Genomic DNA, 17,781 nt, shown 5'->3' with positions numbered 1-17,781 from the left:
CAGGTTGGGTGCCAGTCCTGGCTCCTGTGGGTGGGACAAGCTGCCACTGCCATTCCTGTGTTGAGAAGTCAGTTCTGTGGCCACACCCCAGAAAGCAGAGGACTGTTTGTGGGGGGACTCAGTGTTCTCTGCCACCTCACCCAAGCACTTCCACAAAGAAGACCCCCATGAGCCTTGGGCCAGGCTTCCTGGTGCTCCCTGGGGTGCCATGCCCATCCAAGGGCATTATCTGTGTGGAAACAGGAGTGGTGCCTCTAGGAAGTCACAAAAATAGAACAGAATGACTCCCGCTGCCAGCTTGCCACACTCACAGCACTGCACTTTCTTTTCCTGAGCTCATCGGGTTCTCAGAATAACTCTGAGATAGAGACTGTGATTCATTAAATCCGGATGGTGGTGGGGAAGGGGTTGTGCTGGGTTTGAACTCTACACACACACTCCGCCCTTTTTGCTTTAATTTTTCAAATAGGGTCTCGTGCATTTGCCTGGATTGGCTTCAGACTGTGATTCTTCTACCTCTGCCTCTTGCATAGTTTGGATTATAGTCATTTGCCACCACACCTGTCCCACCCCCACCTCATTTTTTTGTACAAAATAGGTCTCCCCATAGCCCAGGCTGCACTCATGGTCCTCCCCAGCCTCCCACATTAATTTAACAAATAGTGGTTTCTGTTGTTTTTTTTTTTTTTTTGCAGAGCTGGGCTTTCGTGCATGCCAGACAAGTGCTCTATCTCCTTGGTACAAACTCCCTCTCACCCCTCACTTAACAGTTTTGAGTACCTGCTGAGTGGTGGGTGCTGGGAATATGCCACTGAGTAAAATAACGTCTTCATCCCCATGGAGCTGGCGTGGGGTGGGCGGGTCTGCCAGTGAGACACAGTAAACAGTGGTGACAAACGCTGTAGCAACAATAAGGCAGCGATACGAGGAGGACAGTTCTGTATCTCCCAGTCCTCCCTGAGAAGGTGACCGTGACCTGAAAGAAGGAGGGGGAGGGAGGTGTGCATATGGGCGAAAACCCAGCAGGGTAGATGAGGCCGGAGCGCTCCTGGGGTGTGGGGGGTGGAGGGACTGGAATGGAGTGAGGTGGACTGTGCTGCAGGATGCGTCAGGTCAGGGGACAGAGGGCCGGTCATCCCAGCCTTGCCGAAACTCTGAGGGGAAGTACAAATTCACAGCAGCCTGGCACCAAAGCTGCTTTGCAAATAGAAGCCTGATTAAAATGATAGCTACCACTTAGCATTTGCCGTGTGCCGAGTCCCGCTCCGAGGCGCTTTACACGTGTCAGCTCATAGCAGTTTGGCAATTAAGAACCTTCAAGAACACCTGAATTACCCTAATGGCGTCATTAAGTCAGCGCTCACTGCCATCGCGCCCTGGGCACAGTGCTTCACGGGAAGAAGCACTTCAGGGCCTGATGAGGAAGGGACTGTCCCTTATTTACTCATTTGGTCCACAGTGATTTATTGAGTGCCTGTGAGGTGGCAGGCAGTGACCCTGGAGCGGGAGCACTGCAGAACACGATGGCTCGGTGAGGTTGTGCCGCAGCGGGGAGGACAGCAAGCCTTTAGGTAAAGTAAGGTGCGCAGCGCTTTGGAAGGAAGGGGTGGGAGGATCTAGTGCACCTGCGTGTGAAGCCTGGTCAGAGGTCACCCAGCAGACATCAGAGCAAGGACCACCGAGGTGGAGCTGTGCCAAGCAAGGTGAGGCAGAGAGCACTGGTTGGGGGGGTGGGCAGGGTGGTCTGTGTTGCCCAGAAACCAACAGGTTGCAGTTTTCATGCCCACCTACGGCTGCTATAACAGGAGCACAGAGAGGTTGCCCTACCTGCTGAAAGTCACATAGCCAGGAACAAGCAGAGCTCAGGCTGAATGCAGACACCTGGTACGCCTTCTTACCCAAAGCCACACATGGAGAGTAGCAGTGTGGCGGCCCACACAGTTCCTGACTGGCAGGCGTATCTGGTCTTCAAGATCACATTGATTATGAGCATTGAAAAATGGGAATTTCACATAAAAAAAAAAGGAAGTTCCTGGCTTCAGTTGAAAGTTGTGAGATGCACACTGCTGAGCTCAGGATCCCAGGGGCATCAGTGTGCCACAGCTGAGTGGGGGCTGCCTCCTATGGATGAGGACATCACATTGCCACCGTCTCACTGGGTGCCCCTTGTCCTGCCTGCTTGGAGTAGAGGAGCATTTGTATTTCTGACACTTGTCAGGATCTTAGACAAAAGTGCCTTTCAAAACCCATGCTTCTCTGCCTGGCATGGTGGCTCAGGCCTATAATCCCAGCACGCAGGAAGCAGAGGCAGGAGAATTGGGAGTTACAGGCTAGCCTGAGCTTACTTTGTGAGACTCTGTCTCAAAAAGAAGCAACCAACCCACCCCATGTTTCTCATCCCAGAGTTGTACAACTTGACTTTTTTTTATTAATATTTTTTTCATGGTCCTGGGGTTTGAGCTCAGTACCGAACGCCTGCCAGGCAGGCACTCTATGACTTGAGTCACTTCACCAGCCCCTGTACAACTTGACGTTTATCCATTTTGAAATGGGACTTCCATAACTTCAACTGCTGAATCACAAAATCTCAGAACCATCAAGGCAAAAATTCACTGCTCCTAGGAGAGTAGTGTCTTAGTCCATTTGTGCTGTGATAACAAACTACCTCGGGCTGGGTACTTTATAAGGACAGAAATGTATTGCAGTTCTGGATACTGGAAGATTCAAGATGAAGGTGCCATCAGGTGCAGTGTTGGTGAGGACTGCTCTTTGCTTACAAGATGGCGCCTTCCTGCTGTGTCCTCTCAGGGGAGAAGAGATGGAAGGGCAAAAGGCATAGCTAGTTCCCACTTTCATGAGGGTGCTTAATCCCATTCCTGAGGGCAGAGTCCTAATGATGGCTTAATCACCTTCTGTTTTAATCAGACTGAGGAAATGAAGGGAGGTAAGATTTATTTTGGGTTACAGTTTCATGGTTCTCTGGAAATGCTCTCCCAGAGGCCCCACCTCTTTTTTTGAGGCACTGGTGCTTGAACTCAGGGCCTTGAGCTTGCTAGGCAGGTGCTCTTCAAAATGAGCCACTCCATCCCCTTTTTTGGTGATGGCTTTTTTTGAGATAGGGTCTTAAGAACTATTTGCTTCAATCCTCCTGATCTCTGCCTCCTGAGGAGCTAGGACTACAGTCATGAGCCACTGGCACCCAGTGAGACCCCCACCTCTTAATACTGTCATGGGAGTGGAGGTCCTCAGCATGTCATGCCTTGGCACATGGGTAACTGTGGTAATGGGGACAGATGCCCTTATCCCACTTCTGCCACAAGATGGATTTCTGAGCACCTGGAGAGAGTTACCCATCCATCTGCGGATACCACTAAAGATCACAAGACTCCAGGACTCAGGAGAGCTGGTCTGCTGCCATTTGGGTCCCTTGGCACCCGGTTACAATGTGGACACCGAGCTAGGCATCCCAGAGAGGCATGAATACAGGGAGCTGGCTGCATGGTGTTGGCAGGTTAAAAGTGCAAACTCAGGAAAGTGAAGTAACAGAATCTTTGCATGAGTCCACTCCCCACCTAGGGTACAAACAGGCTCGATAGAGTTGAGCCACGTGTAGCTGGCTGGTGCAGGGATCGAGGTGCAAGGGGCAGAATGCCTCTTGTCCTGAGAGTAGAGACTTTAAGAGGTGGGGGACCCCAGGCCCCATGATCACTGATCACCTTCATTTCCTTGGCCCCCTTTTTCCTTCCCACCTGAAGCAGACAAGTCTCCTTCCATTCTGTCCATACCTCTCAGGCACAGAGCCTGAGAAAGTCAGCTCTCAAGGGAGTCTGGGAAATGTAGTTTGCAGAAAGCACCAGCATCACTCAGGCCAGACCTGCAGCTGAGAACACTAGGAACATAATGGCCACAGCGAGCGCTTCTGAGCCTCCATCCCAAGAACTGTACTAGGCATCAGAAGAAGCAGTGAGGGTCTGAGACAAGGCACTTTTTGCCCTTGGAGCTCAGAAGGACACAGATAATCACATCAACAAAAGTGTGATCCCAGGTGCTGCGAAGTGCTGCAGAGTGACGATGGCAAGGGGCGTGGTATGGTAGCTCACCACTGTAATCTCAGAAACTCTGGAGATGGAGATGGTCGAGGACCAGGCCAGCCTCAGCAAAAATGCAAAGGCTCATCTTGAAAATAAAAGCACAGAGGGTTGCCAAATAACACTCATCAGAATTGTCACTCCGAATCCCCCATAACGAATACATTCTAATAAATTTATTTTAAAAAATAAATAGGGTTGCCAGGCTCCAGTGCTTCACGCCTGTAATCGCAGTCCGAAGCCAGCTTTGGACAAATAGTTTGTGAGACCTTCTCTCTAAAATAGCCCACCCCAAACTGGCTCAAGTGGTAGAACCGCTTGCCTAGCAAGCATGAGGTCCTGAGTTCAAACCCTAGTACTGCTCCCCCCCAAAAAAGAACTAATCCCTGCAATTCTTTGTTACCAGAGGACAGATAAGGGGGCTCCCACAACTTCCCAGTTTTCATGCAAAATCACAAGTCCTTGAGATCCACAGACGTGAGGAGCATTTCAAGGTGTCTCACAAGGTGGACACTGTAACAAGGATAAAGTAGACATGGTGGAGAGTGGAGAAAGGGAACCATTTCCTGTTCCCACTCAAATTTGAAGGACACACCCCAGGAGATCAAGGAGACACTTCTCCCTAGGAAACGCCTGTTCGCATCTGAAAGGCATCTCCGCCATCAGGCAATGCAAAAATAGGCTATAAAACCCCACTCTCCACCCTGACCCAGGGGCTCTCCGGTTTCCGGATCCCCCTGCATTCTCCAATATGCAGTCTTTGTCTTCTCTACAAATAAAATCTTTCCGACCTCTGCTGTTGGAGTCTCGCCTGTGCTTTCATCCTCAGAGCAGGCTCAAGAACTCCGAGCACCTGAAATTCCTGCGCGTGTCATCCATGCATCAAAATGGTGACTTAGTATCTGTGCTCTTGTACTTTCCTGGGATGGGGGCACCCAGGTTGCTAGAAGTGCAGCAATCCTTAACCATTAGATAGTGGTCTGGGGTTGGGAGAGTGGCTCAAGCGGTAACAGCGCCAGCCTAGCAAGTGTGAGGCCCTGAGTTCAAATCTCAGTGCCACCAAAAAAAAAAGTTACTTCCCTAATTATGGTGCTGAGTGCCCAAGATGGGTGCTGTTTATTATTGTAAAATATGGCAATGATACCTAGACCCACCCAAAACACAGGGATTACAGGTGAGCTTTAGGACTTCCTTCTGCCAGACAAGCCTTTTCTTTTACCTATTCAAGGAGCCTTGCCGCTTAATAGCATCTCAAAGAGAAAGGCAGAGGCAGGTAGCGGCTTTTTGTCACCCTGTCCCTGTAACTTAGCATCTAAAAGGAGATGGGAAGCTTTTCAGTTTTTACTTCCTTGTTCTAATGGCTGAGTCTGGCCCTTTAAATATCTATTAAAATAATTACTCCTCATCTATCTCTCCTGCCTGAGAGCCTGTGACATCTCAGCAGAATGGAGACCTGAACAGGAAGCCCAAATTGTACTTAGCAACTGTCTGTCTTGGGAGAGCAGGTGACATTAGGTCCTGAGCTTTTCCCAGCTGCCAAAGGAAATGTCTGGCTTTGGTGAGGTTGATGTCTTGGGAAAAAAAAGTGATGGCTGACTGACTGCAAACCTGCTTCCCCACTGGTAACCCAGCAAAGATCTAGGCTAGCGATGTCCAGCCCCAACACGCACATCAGTGCACACCTGTGGAGGGGTACTCCTTGGGTGGGAATCCCAGCTTCCAGACGCAGGGTAGGCCTAAGGAGAGGTGAGGCCAGCAGGAGTCTTCAGTTAGACCAGGGCCAGCGGGCTTTGTGGTCCGTGAGGTCTCTGTTGCAACTACTCAGATCTACTGTTTGATGGAAAAGCAGCCCTAAACAAGAAATACATGAGCCTAAGCATGTTCCAATAAAACTTTATTTGCAAAACTAAGCAGCAGGCTGGAGGTGGCCATAGTTTGCAGATCCCTGCCTTAGGCTGCAAATTCTGCTGCATATGACAGAGACCCAATACAATGGGGGCTTAAGCAAAATGGGAGGTTGATTTTTGGCTTACAGAAAGGCATAGAAACGGGATAGCACAGAAACGGGATGCTGTGAAGCTGACTGGGGATCCAGGCTCCTGCTGTCTTGTTGCTCTTGTCCTTGTGGTGCAGGATGGCTGGGCACCATGTCCACATCCCCATTAGGGAGAGGAAAGGCATGTCCCTTTCTCAGGCTTGAGGATTCTTTCTACCCAGGAATTTAGTCAACACTCAGTCACATGACCACACCTAGCTGCAAGGGAGTCTGGGCAACGTAGTCTTAGCTACCACGTGCCTAACTGAAAAATGAAAGCTCTCATCCTCTACCACATCCGCCTCACCTGGATGCCTCAATTCAAACAGCCTGTGAATACTGTAGGCCAGGCAACGCCATGGTCTCCAGGGCCAGGACAGGAAATGAAGGGAGTAAAACGGGCCTGGTGAACTCAACCCCAGTCTCAGGGCAACACCCGTGGCTCAGGCCCACCTGTATGTAGTTTGTGCCCTGTGCTGACAATGCCAGCACACCCTGGGTTGGGCCTTTCGAGAGCTGAAAATAGGAGCTCCATGGGGATTCTCCCAGTGTTGGCCAAATAAAACATGAAACAGAAGGTAACTCTGTTTGATTCCAAACTGCATATCCTACAAGGCTAGGCCAGCTCTGCCCCATGCTCCCTCCTTCCCATGTCCTCATGTTCTCTGGCAATTCCCACCCAAAAGCCAGGCCTCCCAAGTTACACGTTTCATCTGGATGTTTTGGTTTTAGATACTGTTAGCTTATTCATGCTATCTCCCCTGTGTGCATAAAAATATTCCACGACTAGAATGGTACACAAAATTACTTAAATAGCGCATAAATTATCTGGGGAGGGCTAGTGCCATCCAATGGCATGGCACCCCCGTAAGTCAGGGAGGCTAGCAGGGGGTGGAGGAGACAAGAACCTAAACTGCAGCCTTGTGACTGAGGGTCCAACTCCTCAACACTGCTGCCCCATCCCAAAGGCTCAAATTGCCCACACAGTAGCATTATGGGTCAGCACCCCCACATTTCCCTGCCCTCCCCTCCCCACCACAGGCACAGATCCAGGCCAATTTGCTCCTACAGCCTATGGCATCCATCTGGGAAAAATTAAAGGTGATTAAGATCTGCAGTCAGTTATTTAACTGGAAATGAGGGAGAGAAAAATCATTTTTCATTCTCTTTCTGGCTTATTTTCTTTGAAAACAAAAGATCTCCACATTATGTGATCTCACCATCTCCCTAAAGGCCTGTGTCCTCCGAAGACTGACACTCTGAGAATCTCCTAGATCTTATTCATTGAGAGCCTTTGTCTTCCCAGGGAAGAAAGGAAACCCAGGGCCCACGTCATGGTGGAGAGGGCTCGGGCTGCACTCAGAGCTCCCCTCGAGCATGCCGGATGTAGTGTTGGTGCAGCCCTGCCTCCTGGGCAAAGTCCTGACCGCACTCCGTGCAGGCAAAGGGGCCAGGAGGGGCTTGGGCCTTGTGTACCTGGCGGTGTCGCCTTAGAGAAGCAGCCTGCCCGAAGGTCTTGCCACAGTCAGGACAAGGGAAGGTGGGCTGCACGGGGGTGGGTGCAACAGGCAGGGAGGCCCTGGTGGCTGGACTGTGGCTGCGCTGGTGGGTGATCAGAGCCTTGGAGGAAGGGAAGGAACGAGCGCAGGTGAAGCAAATGAAGAGGGCGCCCTGCAGCTTCTTGGCCACGAAGTCCGCCGGGTGCTCCCGCTTCATGTGACGCTCCTGGAACTTGGAATCAGCGAAGGTGATGAGGCAGCGGGTGCACTGCAGGGCCCCTAGGTGGCCTGAGGGATGTGGGGAGAGGTCGGGAGGGGCCAGAAAGAGCCTCAGGGACCTCTCCCGAGCCCCAGAACCACCACAGTTACCATGGATGCTCTATGGGTCGGGCTCTATACTAGGGCCAGACATCACCAGTAAAGGACCACTGTTAATTGAACCCATTTTAGGGATGGGGAGACTGAGACTAAAGAGGTTAAGCAAGTAACCCACAATTACAAGGCTAGGAAATGAAGTCAGGATTGGAACCCAGAGTCTGCCCACCCTACAGAGCAGTGTGGTGATACAGCACTACCTGGGATTGAACCCCACTTCTATCCTAGGCAGGTACAAGTTTCCTCATCTGGAAAATGGGGTCATAAGAGTGGCTACGTCATAGGTCAGTGGAAGACAATGAGTTCATTTTTAAGTGTGCCCGGATCAGTGATCACAATTAATGTTGCCGAGACACAGAAAAGCAGCAGGACACCCAGACGCTGACCTAACACTCACAGCTGCACCTTGGTGATCTCTTGAACATAAACCATGTCATAGAGCATCAGTGACAGACAAGGCCATGCTGTGATCTGGGTGAATCAAGACAAGACTATGCCACGATTATGTCTGAACACAGACAAAATATGAAGATTGTTCAAGCCATAGAAATGACTGACCATTCCCCCTTCCTGGCTAACATGAGTGATGGCTGCCACGTGTCTGTGATGGCCTGAGCCTCGCCTTACCCCTCTTTCTAGATAAATTAAGATAATCCAGTCACGGATTTGTCCCTGCGTCCTGAGCAAAAGGGTTCTTTGAAACCTTCCTAAAATCACACGTGAGCCCAAATCCTTTAAGTCCTTAACACTTCCTGACAGTCCCTCTGTGGTGTGTGGTGCAGTGCACAATTAGCCCAACTTGCTCAAGACAGGTGTGTTCCTGCTGGTCTGTAGCTGGAGGGCACTGACACCATGGCTCTTGTGACAGTTCCAATGACAAAGGGTCCTTTAATAGAGGAGCTGAATGCGATCCCAGAAGTTAAAGCCATTCACAATATGATAACGAACACAGCTAGCATATAAAAGCTTTCAGTAGCAGAACCTGCTACGTAATCAACCCAGGTACCCTCATTAACAGCACTTTCCCCTGTCTGCAGCTAAGCCTGCCACAGCACTTCGAGGTGGTCAGTGCCCGCAGCTTTTGACAGATAGGGAAACTGAGTCCCCATCATGCAGAAATCAAGGGTAGACAGAGGCAGACCCGAACCTCCTGGGTTTTTGCACAGTAGAGATATTTTGAGTCACAGTGCCAAGCCTCGCCTGGAGGCCACCCTGTCCCTCTGAACAGTATCCCTTTTCTGCTTGTGTGACCAGAGCAGGGCAAGCACCTTTGAGTCACCCCAACCCCTCCCAACATGAAAGGCCTGGCAGCTCCCTGGTCACCGAGATGCTCGAGGTCCCTGCAGCTCCAGTCTGTACCCACCGTCCTCTAGCCTGTGGTACTCACAGAGCTTGCCTCCTGGGCTGCCCGGGCTCCTCTCCTTGGGCGAATCCTGCTGCTCCATGGTGTCTTCAGGGTGCGAGTCCTCCATGGTGACTGGGACCCTTCTGATCAAGAGAAAAGCATGTACGTCACCAGCTTTCCATGGCCCACAAACCCTTTGATCGCGCTCTCACTAGCGAAGTTTCCTTCTTCCCAGATTGGGCTCCCCAGTGCCTTCTCACCTGTGTGATCTAAGACCTCCTCCATCAAACTAACTCTCGAAGAAGGTGGGAACCTTGATTCTCCCTCTTCCACATCCCTTATGGGATATTGAACCCAGAGCCTCGTGCCTGCAAGGCAGGCACTCTATCACTTGAGCCACGCCCCCAGCCGTGACCCTGATCCCAGTCTCTGGGCAGTTAGTGGTACCCACCCTTTAGTCCGTCTCTTCCCGGGAGACAGCTTCCTCTGACATTCTGTAACTCTTGTTGCACCCAGAGTCCCTGCCTCCTCCCACGCGCGCTTCCAGCCGCCGCGTCCGGCACTAGGTGGTCCGGGACTCTGCTTTACTCCGTACAGCAGAGGGCTGCCTTTCGCTATGCCTATCAGTCATTCGCCACAGCGCCGCCACCGGTGGGGAGTGGAGAAGGGCTCACCGAGTCTGGGAGGCCTTGTGGTCTCCGCGGCTTTTTGCCTGAAGACTTTCGAAGCTGAGGTCACGGATTTTCGTCCGGCAGTAGTACAGTCACGGCAGTCCGGTCCTCAGACAAATGGGCCGGGTCCTTCTCTGCGCTGAGGCGCGTTATGATTTCGTTTTAGCCCCGCGTGCCGTACAGAGCTGCGCTTACTGCGCATGCGCCTTGGCTCCTTCATTGTTCCAGAACCCGAGGCTGCAGAAGCAGGGGGAGCTTGCTAGCCTCCGCTGTTCAGCGCAGCGAAGGTCGTCGTGTCTCCTCTGTCACGCTCCAAGACACACCTTCTAGTTGGGGGGGGGTGACGTCATATCAGAGCCATCGAACGCGTCCCGACGACTCTATATCCCGGTGGTCTGGCCTTTTCGACCCCGCCGGTGTGTCAGCTCTTTAATCGGTTGGTGATTTGGAAGGGGGGAGGGGAGGGGAGGGCCGTCCCCGAGTTTGATTGCTACAGGGATTGACTGTCAGATTTCTGAGTTTCTGAAGCAAAAGGGAAACGCTTGCGTCCAGAAAGAGGGTGCACAGGCGCCAGGGTGCCCAGGGAATAAGCACTAGGCGTTGAATTTCTCGGTCCCGGAGAGTGACACCCGAGAGTAGAAGTCGGGGACGGGGTGGACGGCTAGGGAAGAACAGAGGGCTCGGTGCGTCCTGACCCGTGTCTTCCCCACCCCTTGCTTTCCAGCCATGCCTCCGCCGCGGGGTGACGTGACCGCCTTATTCCTGGGGCCTCCGGGCTCGGGAAAGTCTTCGCTGATCGCAGCGCTGTGCGACAGCAATGTGGAGACGGTAGAGATCCCCGAGGGACGGCGGGACTCCGGGGTCCCCAGCCTGAGAGCTGCGGGCCCAGGCCTCTTCCTGGGCGAACTGAGCTGTCCACCCGCAGCTCCGGGGCCCTGGGCGGCGGAGGCCAACGTGCTGGTACTGGTGCTACCGGGACCAGAGGGGAACGGGGAGCACCTGGTCCCGGCGCTGGGAGAGGCAGCGCGGGCCGCCCTGGCCCGAGGGACCCCGCTGCTGGCTGTGCGGAAGCTCCGTCCTGGCGATTCCCAGAATGACGCCCAGATCCGGGATCAGACAGCGGCCCTGTTGGACGGCGCGGGGTTAGGAGCCGCCACTCTGTTCGTGCTGCCGGCCGATTGCGGCGGCGACCACTGCGAGGAGCTGGATCGCCTGCGGGGGGCGCTGCGGAGCCAGGCGGAGGCGCTGCAGAGGTGGGTGGGGATGCCGACCCCCTTTCGTCTAGAGCCACCCGGCTAAAGTGCTCTTGGAGGGCCTGCACCTCGTCCAGACCCCGCCCTTCTGCACTGATTTTGAGGTCAGGGGAGGCTCCATCCTAAGCCAATGTTTGACCCTTTCTGTCTTTTAAGCTCTGCCCCAGCCGAGGTTCAACGTGGAAGCCCCAACCTGTAATGAAGGTCCTGCCACCTGCGAGCGCTCTGAGGTCACAGTCCCCCTCCCTAGTGAGACTTCTACGAGAGGCCCTGGCCTATTGTTTAAATACTGCCAGCAGGCAAATTGTTGGGGGACCTCATCTGTCTACAACAGTTTGTCCCCACCAGGATTGGACTCCGAACTCTGGAGCCCTCTTCTGTCCTCCCATTGTCTCCCTGGTTCTCAAGCTACCTCCCTTGCCCTAAAGCCACGCCCTCATTGAGCTTCATATTGCCTCTTATTTTTGTGTTGGCGCTCTGGCTATCACCTGCATCCCCTGCCCCCCACGTGCCAGCTGCCTCGTTGTATGGTCTTCAAAATGAGGCTCAAATCGGTGCAGCTTCTCGTCTATGTCCACGGCTCTTTTTCCCGTAACTTCACCTGTCTCATGTTGCCTTAGCCACCCTCCTTATAAAAAGGAGTGGATGAGACTTCTCCCCTCAGGGGCTAACCTAATTCCCAGTCTCAGGTAAGGTTGTCCTTGGAGACCTCTACAAGGACAATGTGGAACAGTGTTTGACCTTTTTTTTTTTTCCACGGAGGGTTCAAACTCAGGGCCTCATGCTTAATAAGCAGGTCCTCTACCTCTTGAGCAACTCTGCCAGCCCTTTTTTCTTTCTTTCTTTTCTTTTTTTTTTTTTTTTTTTTGACAAATGATCTCCCGCGCTAATTTGCCCTGGGCTGGCTTCTCACCATGATCCTCCTGATGTCTGCCTCTTGAGTATCTGAGATTACGGTTGTGAGCCACTGCACCCATCTACAGTTGACATTCTGTCCTTGCTGTAAACCCCATCCTCTGTGAGATTTGTCCCGCTGGGCAGACCCTCCGAAAAGCCCTGTTCCCAAGTCACTTTATCTGGGGGAAGTTTTAGCAGTGTCCCATCTTTGGCTGTTGGAAACCTGAACTCAAGTCACCTGCAGCGGGACAAGGCCCCATCGCTGCCTTAAGCCCCTCCCTTCCCTTAGTAGCCCGCCCCAACTAGTTCCTATTATCATCAGCTTGGTCACTTTCCAGCTCCGGCCTCCGAGATTATTCGGAAAGCTCTGATTACCTTGTCACCATAGCGTAGTCCTTGTACAGCTCCCCCGCAATTAGCGCTCTGTTTCTGATCCGTCCCTCCCTGTCCCCCCCGCAGACTCCTGCCACCGGCCCAGGATGGCTTCGAGGTGCTGGGCCCAGCAGAACTGGAGGCCGTGCGCGAGGCCTTCGAGACGGGTGGCCTGGAGGCGGCGCTGTCGTGGGTGCGCGCGGGCCTGGAGCGCCTGGGCAGCGCGCGTCTGGACCTGGCGGTGGCCGGCACCACCAACATGGACCTTGTGCTGAATGCGCTACTCGGCTTGGATCCCAGCGACCCGGGAGCGGAGCCTGCATCGGCGCCCACGGGACCCACCCCATTCCCGGCTCCGGAGCGCCCCAATGTGGTGCTCTGGACCGTCCCTCTGGGCTCCACGGGCACTTCCCCCGCCTCTGCCCCTCACCCGACCCACTACGATGCCGTTATCCTCGTCACCGTGGGAGCCCCTGCTGAGAAGGACTGGGCCCAGGTGCACGCCTTGGTGTCACCAGATGCGCCGCTTGTCTGCGTGCGAACGGATGGCCAGGGTGAGGACCCCCCGGAGTCTCTGGAAGAAGAGGGAAAGGTGGAGAAGGCAGGCGAGGGGGCACTGGAGAACGCGCCGAGAGAGGGAAAGAAGAACCTCGGCGCCGGATCGCAGAAGGCAGGCGACGAGCGTCTGCCGCAGGTGGTCGGCGCTAAGACATCGGGCGGCGGGGACTCGGGGCGCGCGGGCGCTCTGAGCCCCGAGGACGAGCCGTGGGAGGTGCTGGAGGAGGCTCCGCCGCCCGTGTTCCCGCTGCGGCCCGGGGGCCTCCCGGGGTTGTGCGCGTGGCTGCAGCGCGCGCTGTCCCCGGCGCAGGCGGGGGCGCTGCTGCTGGCGCTGCCGCCCGCGTCCCCGGGCGCGGCGAGGAGGAAGGCGGCGGCGCTGCGGGCCGGAGCGTGGAGGCCCGCATTGCTAGCCAGCCTGGCGGCGGCGGCTGCCCCAATACCCGGGCTGGGCTGGGCGTGCGACGTGGCGCTGCTCAGGGGTCAGCTGGCCGAGTGGCGGCGGGCGCTGGGACTCGAACCCGCGGCCCTCGCACGCCGCGAGTGTGCGCTGGGCCTGGCGCCCGGGGAGCTGGCCGCGCGTGCGCACTTCCCGGGCCCAGTGACGCGCGCCGAGGTGGAAGCGCGGCTGGGCGCCTGGGCGGGCGAGGGCACTGCGGGCGGTGCGGCGCTCGGCGCTCTTTCTTTCCTGTGGCCCGCGGGGGGCGCGGCCGCGACAGGCGGGCTGGGGTACCGCGCGGCGCACGGCGTCCTGCTGCAGGCGCTGGATGAGATGCTGGCAGATGCTGAGGCCGTCCTGGCGTCCCCCGGCACCAGAGTGTCCCCGTCGGATTAGAGGGGACGGGGTTTGAACGTCTGGTCTCCGAGACTGGGGGGAGGGGGTGTCCGCCACTTGGAATCAATCTTGGGACTAGGGGGCCATGCCGGCTCTGACTGCTGCTTAGGGTGTGTGACTTAATGTAACCTGGATTCTCGATCCTGAGGGGCTCCCGGTTACTCTGTACCATCCTGACCCTCGTGTCCTGAAGGGAGTTGGGGGGCCCTCACGCCTGGAAGGGGGTACATCTCAATCTCCCCTTGGAGCCTCTGACTGTTCAGCCTTCCAGGGGAGACAGGTCAAAAGTCTGATTCCTGGCTGGGAACAGGACTCCAGTGTTGGGGGGAGGGGGGACGACTAGGTTTCCCTGGAGGAAAAGGCCAAGGCCCTCATGCAACCTCTTGGGACCCCCAAGGGGCAGCTAATCTTAACTGCGGCGGTGTCGCTGGGGTCCCAGATTCCTTGTTCCCAAGAGGGCTGTGAACCTTAGTTGCCAGTCTTGGGTGGTGAGAGAGGCTGGAGACTCCTGGGTCTCTAGGGAGTGGAGGAGTGTCTTATATTTGCTTTCCAGGGGTTTGGTGTTGAGACCGTGGTGCCACAGAAATTGAGGGGAGGGATAAGAGGCCTGGGCCTGGTGGGCTCTGAGGATAGCCAGGGGCCAGCAGTGAGGCAGAGGCAGAAACCACAGTACCTACTGTGTTCTGAGCTGCCAGCTCTGTGTAGGGGGAAGGCTGGGGTTATGGAATTCTTTGGTGTCAGACACAAAAGGAAGACTGAAGGTGGGGAGAACAATCCCGGCAGGGCAGGCTGAAGGCCCAACAGCACACAGCAAGGCCCTGTGTGTGCTGGCCCCTGCCTCTTCTCAATCCCTGTCCATGCCAACCCCAGCCAGCTGGCTAGATCTTTCTGCTGCTGAGATCTTTCTGCCACTTTGAGTCCTGCCTCAGGACTCTTGTACTGGCTGTTCTTGGCTGGAGTGCTCTTGCCTCCATGTCCTTCTGTGATTGACTCCTTGTCTGTCAGGGCTCCACTGAATTGACCCTTCAGAGAGGCCTTCCCCGATCACCCTAGCTGGAGGAATCCACACACCCAACGTTACTGATCTGCCCACTTGATTTTTCCTTGTCCCAAATATTACTAGCAAAAGACCTTATTTATTTATTTATTTGCCTGTTTATTTGCCATCACCCCATTGTCTGTCTTATTCTCTGGGGCCCCCCAGCACCTGAAACAGTGCCTGACACACAGTAGGTGCTTACTCTGTCAATCAGTGGCAGGAGGAGGACTAATTTATAAAGATGGGCCTCTTGCCACGGAAAGGAACAAGTCAGGGAGAAGCAAGCATTTAACTGGAGAAAACACCCAGTCTAAAGTCTGGAGACCTGGGAAGCAAGCACAGGCTTGCCACTATTCCTCTGTCAACTGGCCCAGTGCCTTATTTTCCTAGCTGAAAAATGAAAGGCTCAGACCATAACCCTAAATGCCAAGATGGAGTGACCCTCGACAGCTAAAGACAAGGGTCACCACTAAGGAACAGGTAGTGGGGGACGGTGCCCGCATCTGCAGCAGCTTGTGCCATTGAGCTCCAGGCGCTGCACACATGGTCCACTCAGCCTTGGAGGGGTGGGGTTCCCCATATCCTCAACTCTTGGGATGCCACTCAGTTCCACCTCCTCGTCTAGCTTGGAGCCCCTCAATCAAACATGCCAGCCTTAGGAAAGATGAGAAAGGTAGGAGCCATGCTACCAGTAGAAACAGTGTGCAGTCATCTTACATGCTCTATTTGCCATGGTAAAAGAAAGAAAGGATGGCTGGGTGCTGTCGCTCACAGCTGTAATCCCAGCTACTCAGGAGGTAGAAATTGAGAGGATTGAGGTTCAAGGCAAGACCCCATCTCAATCAATAAGCCAGGCACAGTTGAGCATGCCTGTGCTCTCAGCTATACAAATTGTAAGTAGGAGCATCATAGTCTGAGGCCAGCCCTGTGCAAAAATGGAAGACCCTTAAAAAGGGGGAGAGGTGGCCCAAATAATGTATACACATATCAGTAAATGCAAAAACGGTAAAGTAAAATTTAAAAAAGAAAAGGGCTGGGGGTGTGGTTCAGGTGATAGAGCACCTGCCTCGCAAGCATGAAGCTTTGAGAGTTCAAACCCTAGAACTACCAACAAAAAAAAGTGAAAGGAAACAGGTAAAACAAACTTTAATATGTTTTACTTAACCCAGTATCCCCAATATATTATCATTTCAACATGTAATCAGTACTTATTTTTTGAGATGGGGTCTTACTCTGTAGCCCAGACTGACCTGGAACTCACCACCCTCCTGCCTCCACTTCCCGGAGTGCTGGGATTACAGGCGTGCTCCATCAAGCCCCCTTGTAATTAATGGTACTCATGAGATGCTTTACACTTTTAAGTCTTTTAAATGTTGTGTGTACTTTATACCACACTATAGCGCATCTAATTCTTAGGGTAAATTTTCATTGGAAACACTTGGCCTCTGTAGAGGTCGTGAAATTCATAGTTGGAGAAGTGGACACACACCCAAGCTGCCCCAGTTGTATCTGATAGGTTCTCAATGACTGAGATGAGTGTCCTTTAATTAAAAATAAAGTGTAAAATTCAGTTTCTCAGTGGCTTTAGCCACCTTTTACGTGCTCAGTAGCCAGGTGTGGTTAGTGGCTACAATGTTGGGAATACAGACATTAGGACATTTTGGGGACCGCAGGAAATTGTATTAGCACAGCTCTAGGGGAGACAGCCCTACTGACTCTGGGGGACCTTGGCGGAGTGAGTCACGCAGCAAATGCCACCTCCCTTCCCGGTCACTGTGTACATGTATGTACATGGTTGTGAACACACACACTGTACCACAGCCCCCTCTGAGAAGCTAGGCACACTGGGAACCCAAACCTTAGTCCTCTTGCCTATGCTACACGCTCAGCTCCAGGCAGCTGTCACCCCAATGCCTTGGCTCACAAAGTACCCTCTTTTTCTGCCAGTCCTTTTTTTTCTTTCTTTCTCTTATGAGACGGCCTCACCTTGTAGCCCAGGCTCGCTTGGAACTGGAAATCCTCCTGCCTCTACAACCCCTCCCCCAAGCGCCAGGATTACAGGTGGGTGCTACCACACCTGGCTCTGACACTGCCTGACATTGCTGCTCTCCGCTTTGCTGCTGAAAATTCCCAGTGCCCAGTGGCAGCAGGAATGGTACCACGGAAAGCAGGGCGGTTTTGTCCAGTTGTGTTTTTTTTGAGATGGGGTCTTGCTCACCCATGCTGCTCTCAGCTCCTAAGTTCCGGTGAGGCTCCTGCCTCAGCCTCCCAAGGGCTGGCATTACAGGTGGGAGGTGGTTGCTTTTGCAATTAGGGCTTCTTTTTCCCTTTCTTTTTGTTTCCTCGATGCTTTGAAATAGGGTCTCGGTATATTGCCTGGCCTGGCCTTGGACTCATTATCCTCCTGCCTCCGCCACCCATCAGGGATTACAGGGGGGCACCACCACACCAGCTTCCTCAATTGTGACTTTTAATAGGATTGAACATTAGGCTTTGGGCAGCATTAGGTTGTAAGTGAGACCTCTGTCTCTAAGAGCATTTGAACGAAAAATACTAAAACTGCCTTGGGAGCAGATCACAGCGTGTCCGTGTGGCATGTCAGGACTGGAAGACCCACAAGGCAGGACTTCCAGGAAACGGTGAATCTTGATGTTGCCGACATTTGGGTGACAGGAGGACATGTCCTCATTACTGTAGCAGATGTCACACACGTGTGTAATGGTGAAGGGACTTAACGACCACTGCAGCAGGGAACCATGAAGGTGCCATCTGCCTGAAGTGTGTTTTGGAGAAATGAATAAAAATGAATAGAAATTT

The 17,781-nt window shown here is 53.7% G+C and overlaps 2 protein-coding genes across 6 annotated transcripts; one reads left to right on the top strand and one right to left on the bottom strand.

Moving 5' to 3' along the window:
• Positions 1-5,965: 5,965 nt before the first annotated feature.
• On the bottom strand, positions 5,966-10,147 carry Znf576 (zinc finger protein 576). Of its 4 annotated transcripts, none has more exons than XM_074057455.1 (3): positions 10,017-10,147; positions 9,385-9,485; positions 5,966-7,910 (listed from the first exon to the last, which is right to left on the bottom strand). In XM_074057455.1, exons 2-3 carry the CDS (start codon positions 9,467-9,469, stop codon positions 7,483-7,485), a joined length of 513 nt encoding a protein of 170 aa, XP_073913556.1. In that variant the 5' UTR covers positions 9,470-9,485; positions 10,017-10,147; the 3' UTR covers positions 5,966-7,482. The 4 variants fall into 4 exon arrangements, with proteins under 4 accessions (XP_073913556.1, XP_020027676.1, XP_073913557.1 ...); XM_020172087.2 differs by lacking the exon at positions 10,017-10,147 and adding an exon at positions 9,794-9,995; XM_074057456.1 differs by lacking the exon at positions 10,017-10,147 and adding an exon at positions 9,603-9,740.
• Positions 10,148-10,227: 80 nt separating this feature from the next.
• Irgq (immunity related GTPase Q) lies at positions 10,228-17,781 on the top strand. 2 transcript variants are annotated; one of them, XM_074057452.1, is made up of 3 exons: positions 10,228-10,429; positions 10,738-11,266; positions 12,623-17,781. In XM_074057452.1, exons 2-3 carry the CDS (start codon positions 10,740-10,742, stop codon positions 13,923-13,925), a joined length of 1,830 nt encoding a protein of 609 aa, XP_073913553.1. In that variant the 5' UTR covers positions 10,228-10,429; positions 10,738-10,739; the 3' UTR covers positions 13,926-17,781. The 2 variants fall into 2 exon arrangements, with proteins under 2 accessions (XP_073913553.1, XP_020027709.2); XM_020172120.2 differs by having other exon boundaries at positions 10,229-10,449.

This window comes from Castor canadensis, chromosome 16, assembly GCF_047511655.1.
Source record: "Castor canadensis chromosome 16, mCasCan1.hap1v2, whole genome shotgun sequence".
NCBI classification, from domain to species: Eukaryota; Metazoa; Chordata; class Mammalia; order Rodentia; family Castoridae; genus Castor; species Castor canadensis.
The sequence above is the reverse complement of the archived record's forward strand: the minus strand, read 5'-3'. Positions and strand labels throughout refer to the sequence as shown.

What these genes read in the sequence shown, in the direction of transcription:
- Znf576 (XM_074057455.1), bottom strand. Translation starts at nt 9,469, where the DNA reads ATGGAGGACTCGCACCCTGAAGACACCATGGAGCAGCAGGATTCGCCC. An exon ending in CAGCCCAGGAGGCAAGCTCT is followed by an intron (nt 7,911 to 9,384) that starts GTGAGTACCACA and finishes CACATCCCTCAG; the next exon opens with GCCACCTAGGGGCCCTGCAG.
- Irgq (XM_074057452.1), top strand. Translation starts at nt 10,740, where the DNA reads ATGCCTCCGCCGCGGGGTGACGTGACCGCCTTATTCCTGGGGCCTCCG. An exon ending in CAGGCGGAGGCGCTGCAGAG is followed by an intron (nt 11,267 to 12,622) that starts GTGGGTGGGGAT and finishes TCCCCCCCGCAG; the next exon opens with ACTCCTGCCACCGGCCCAGG.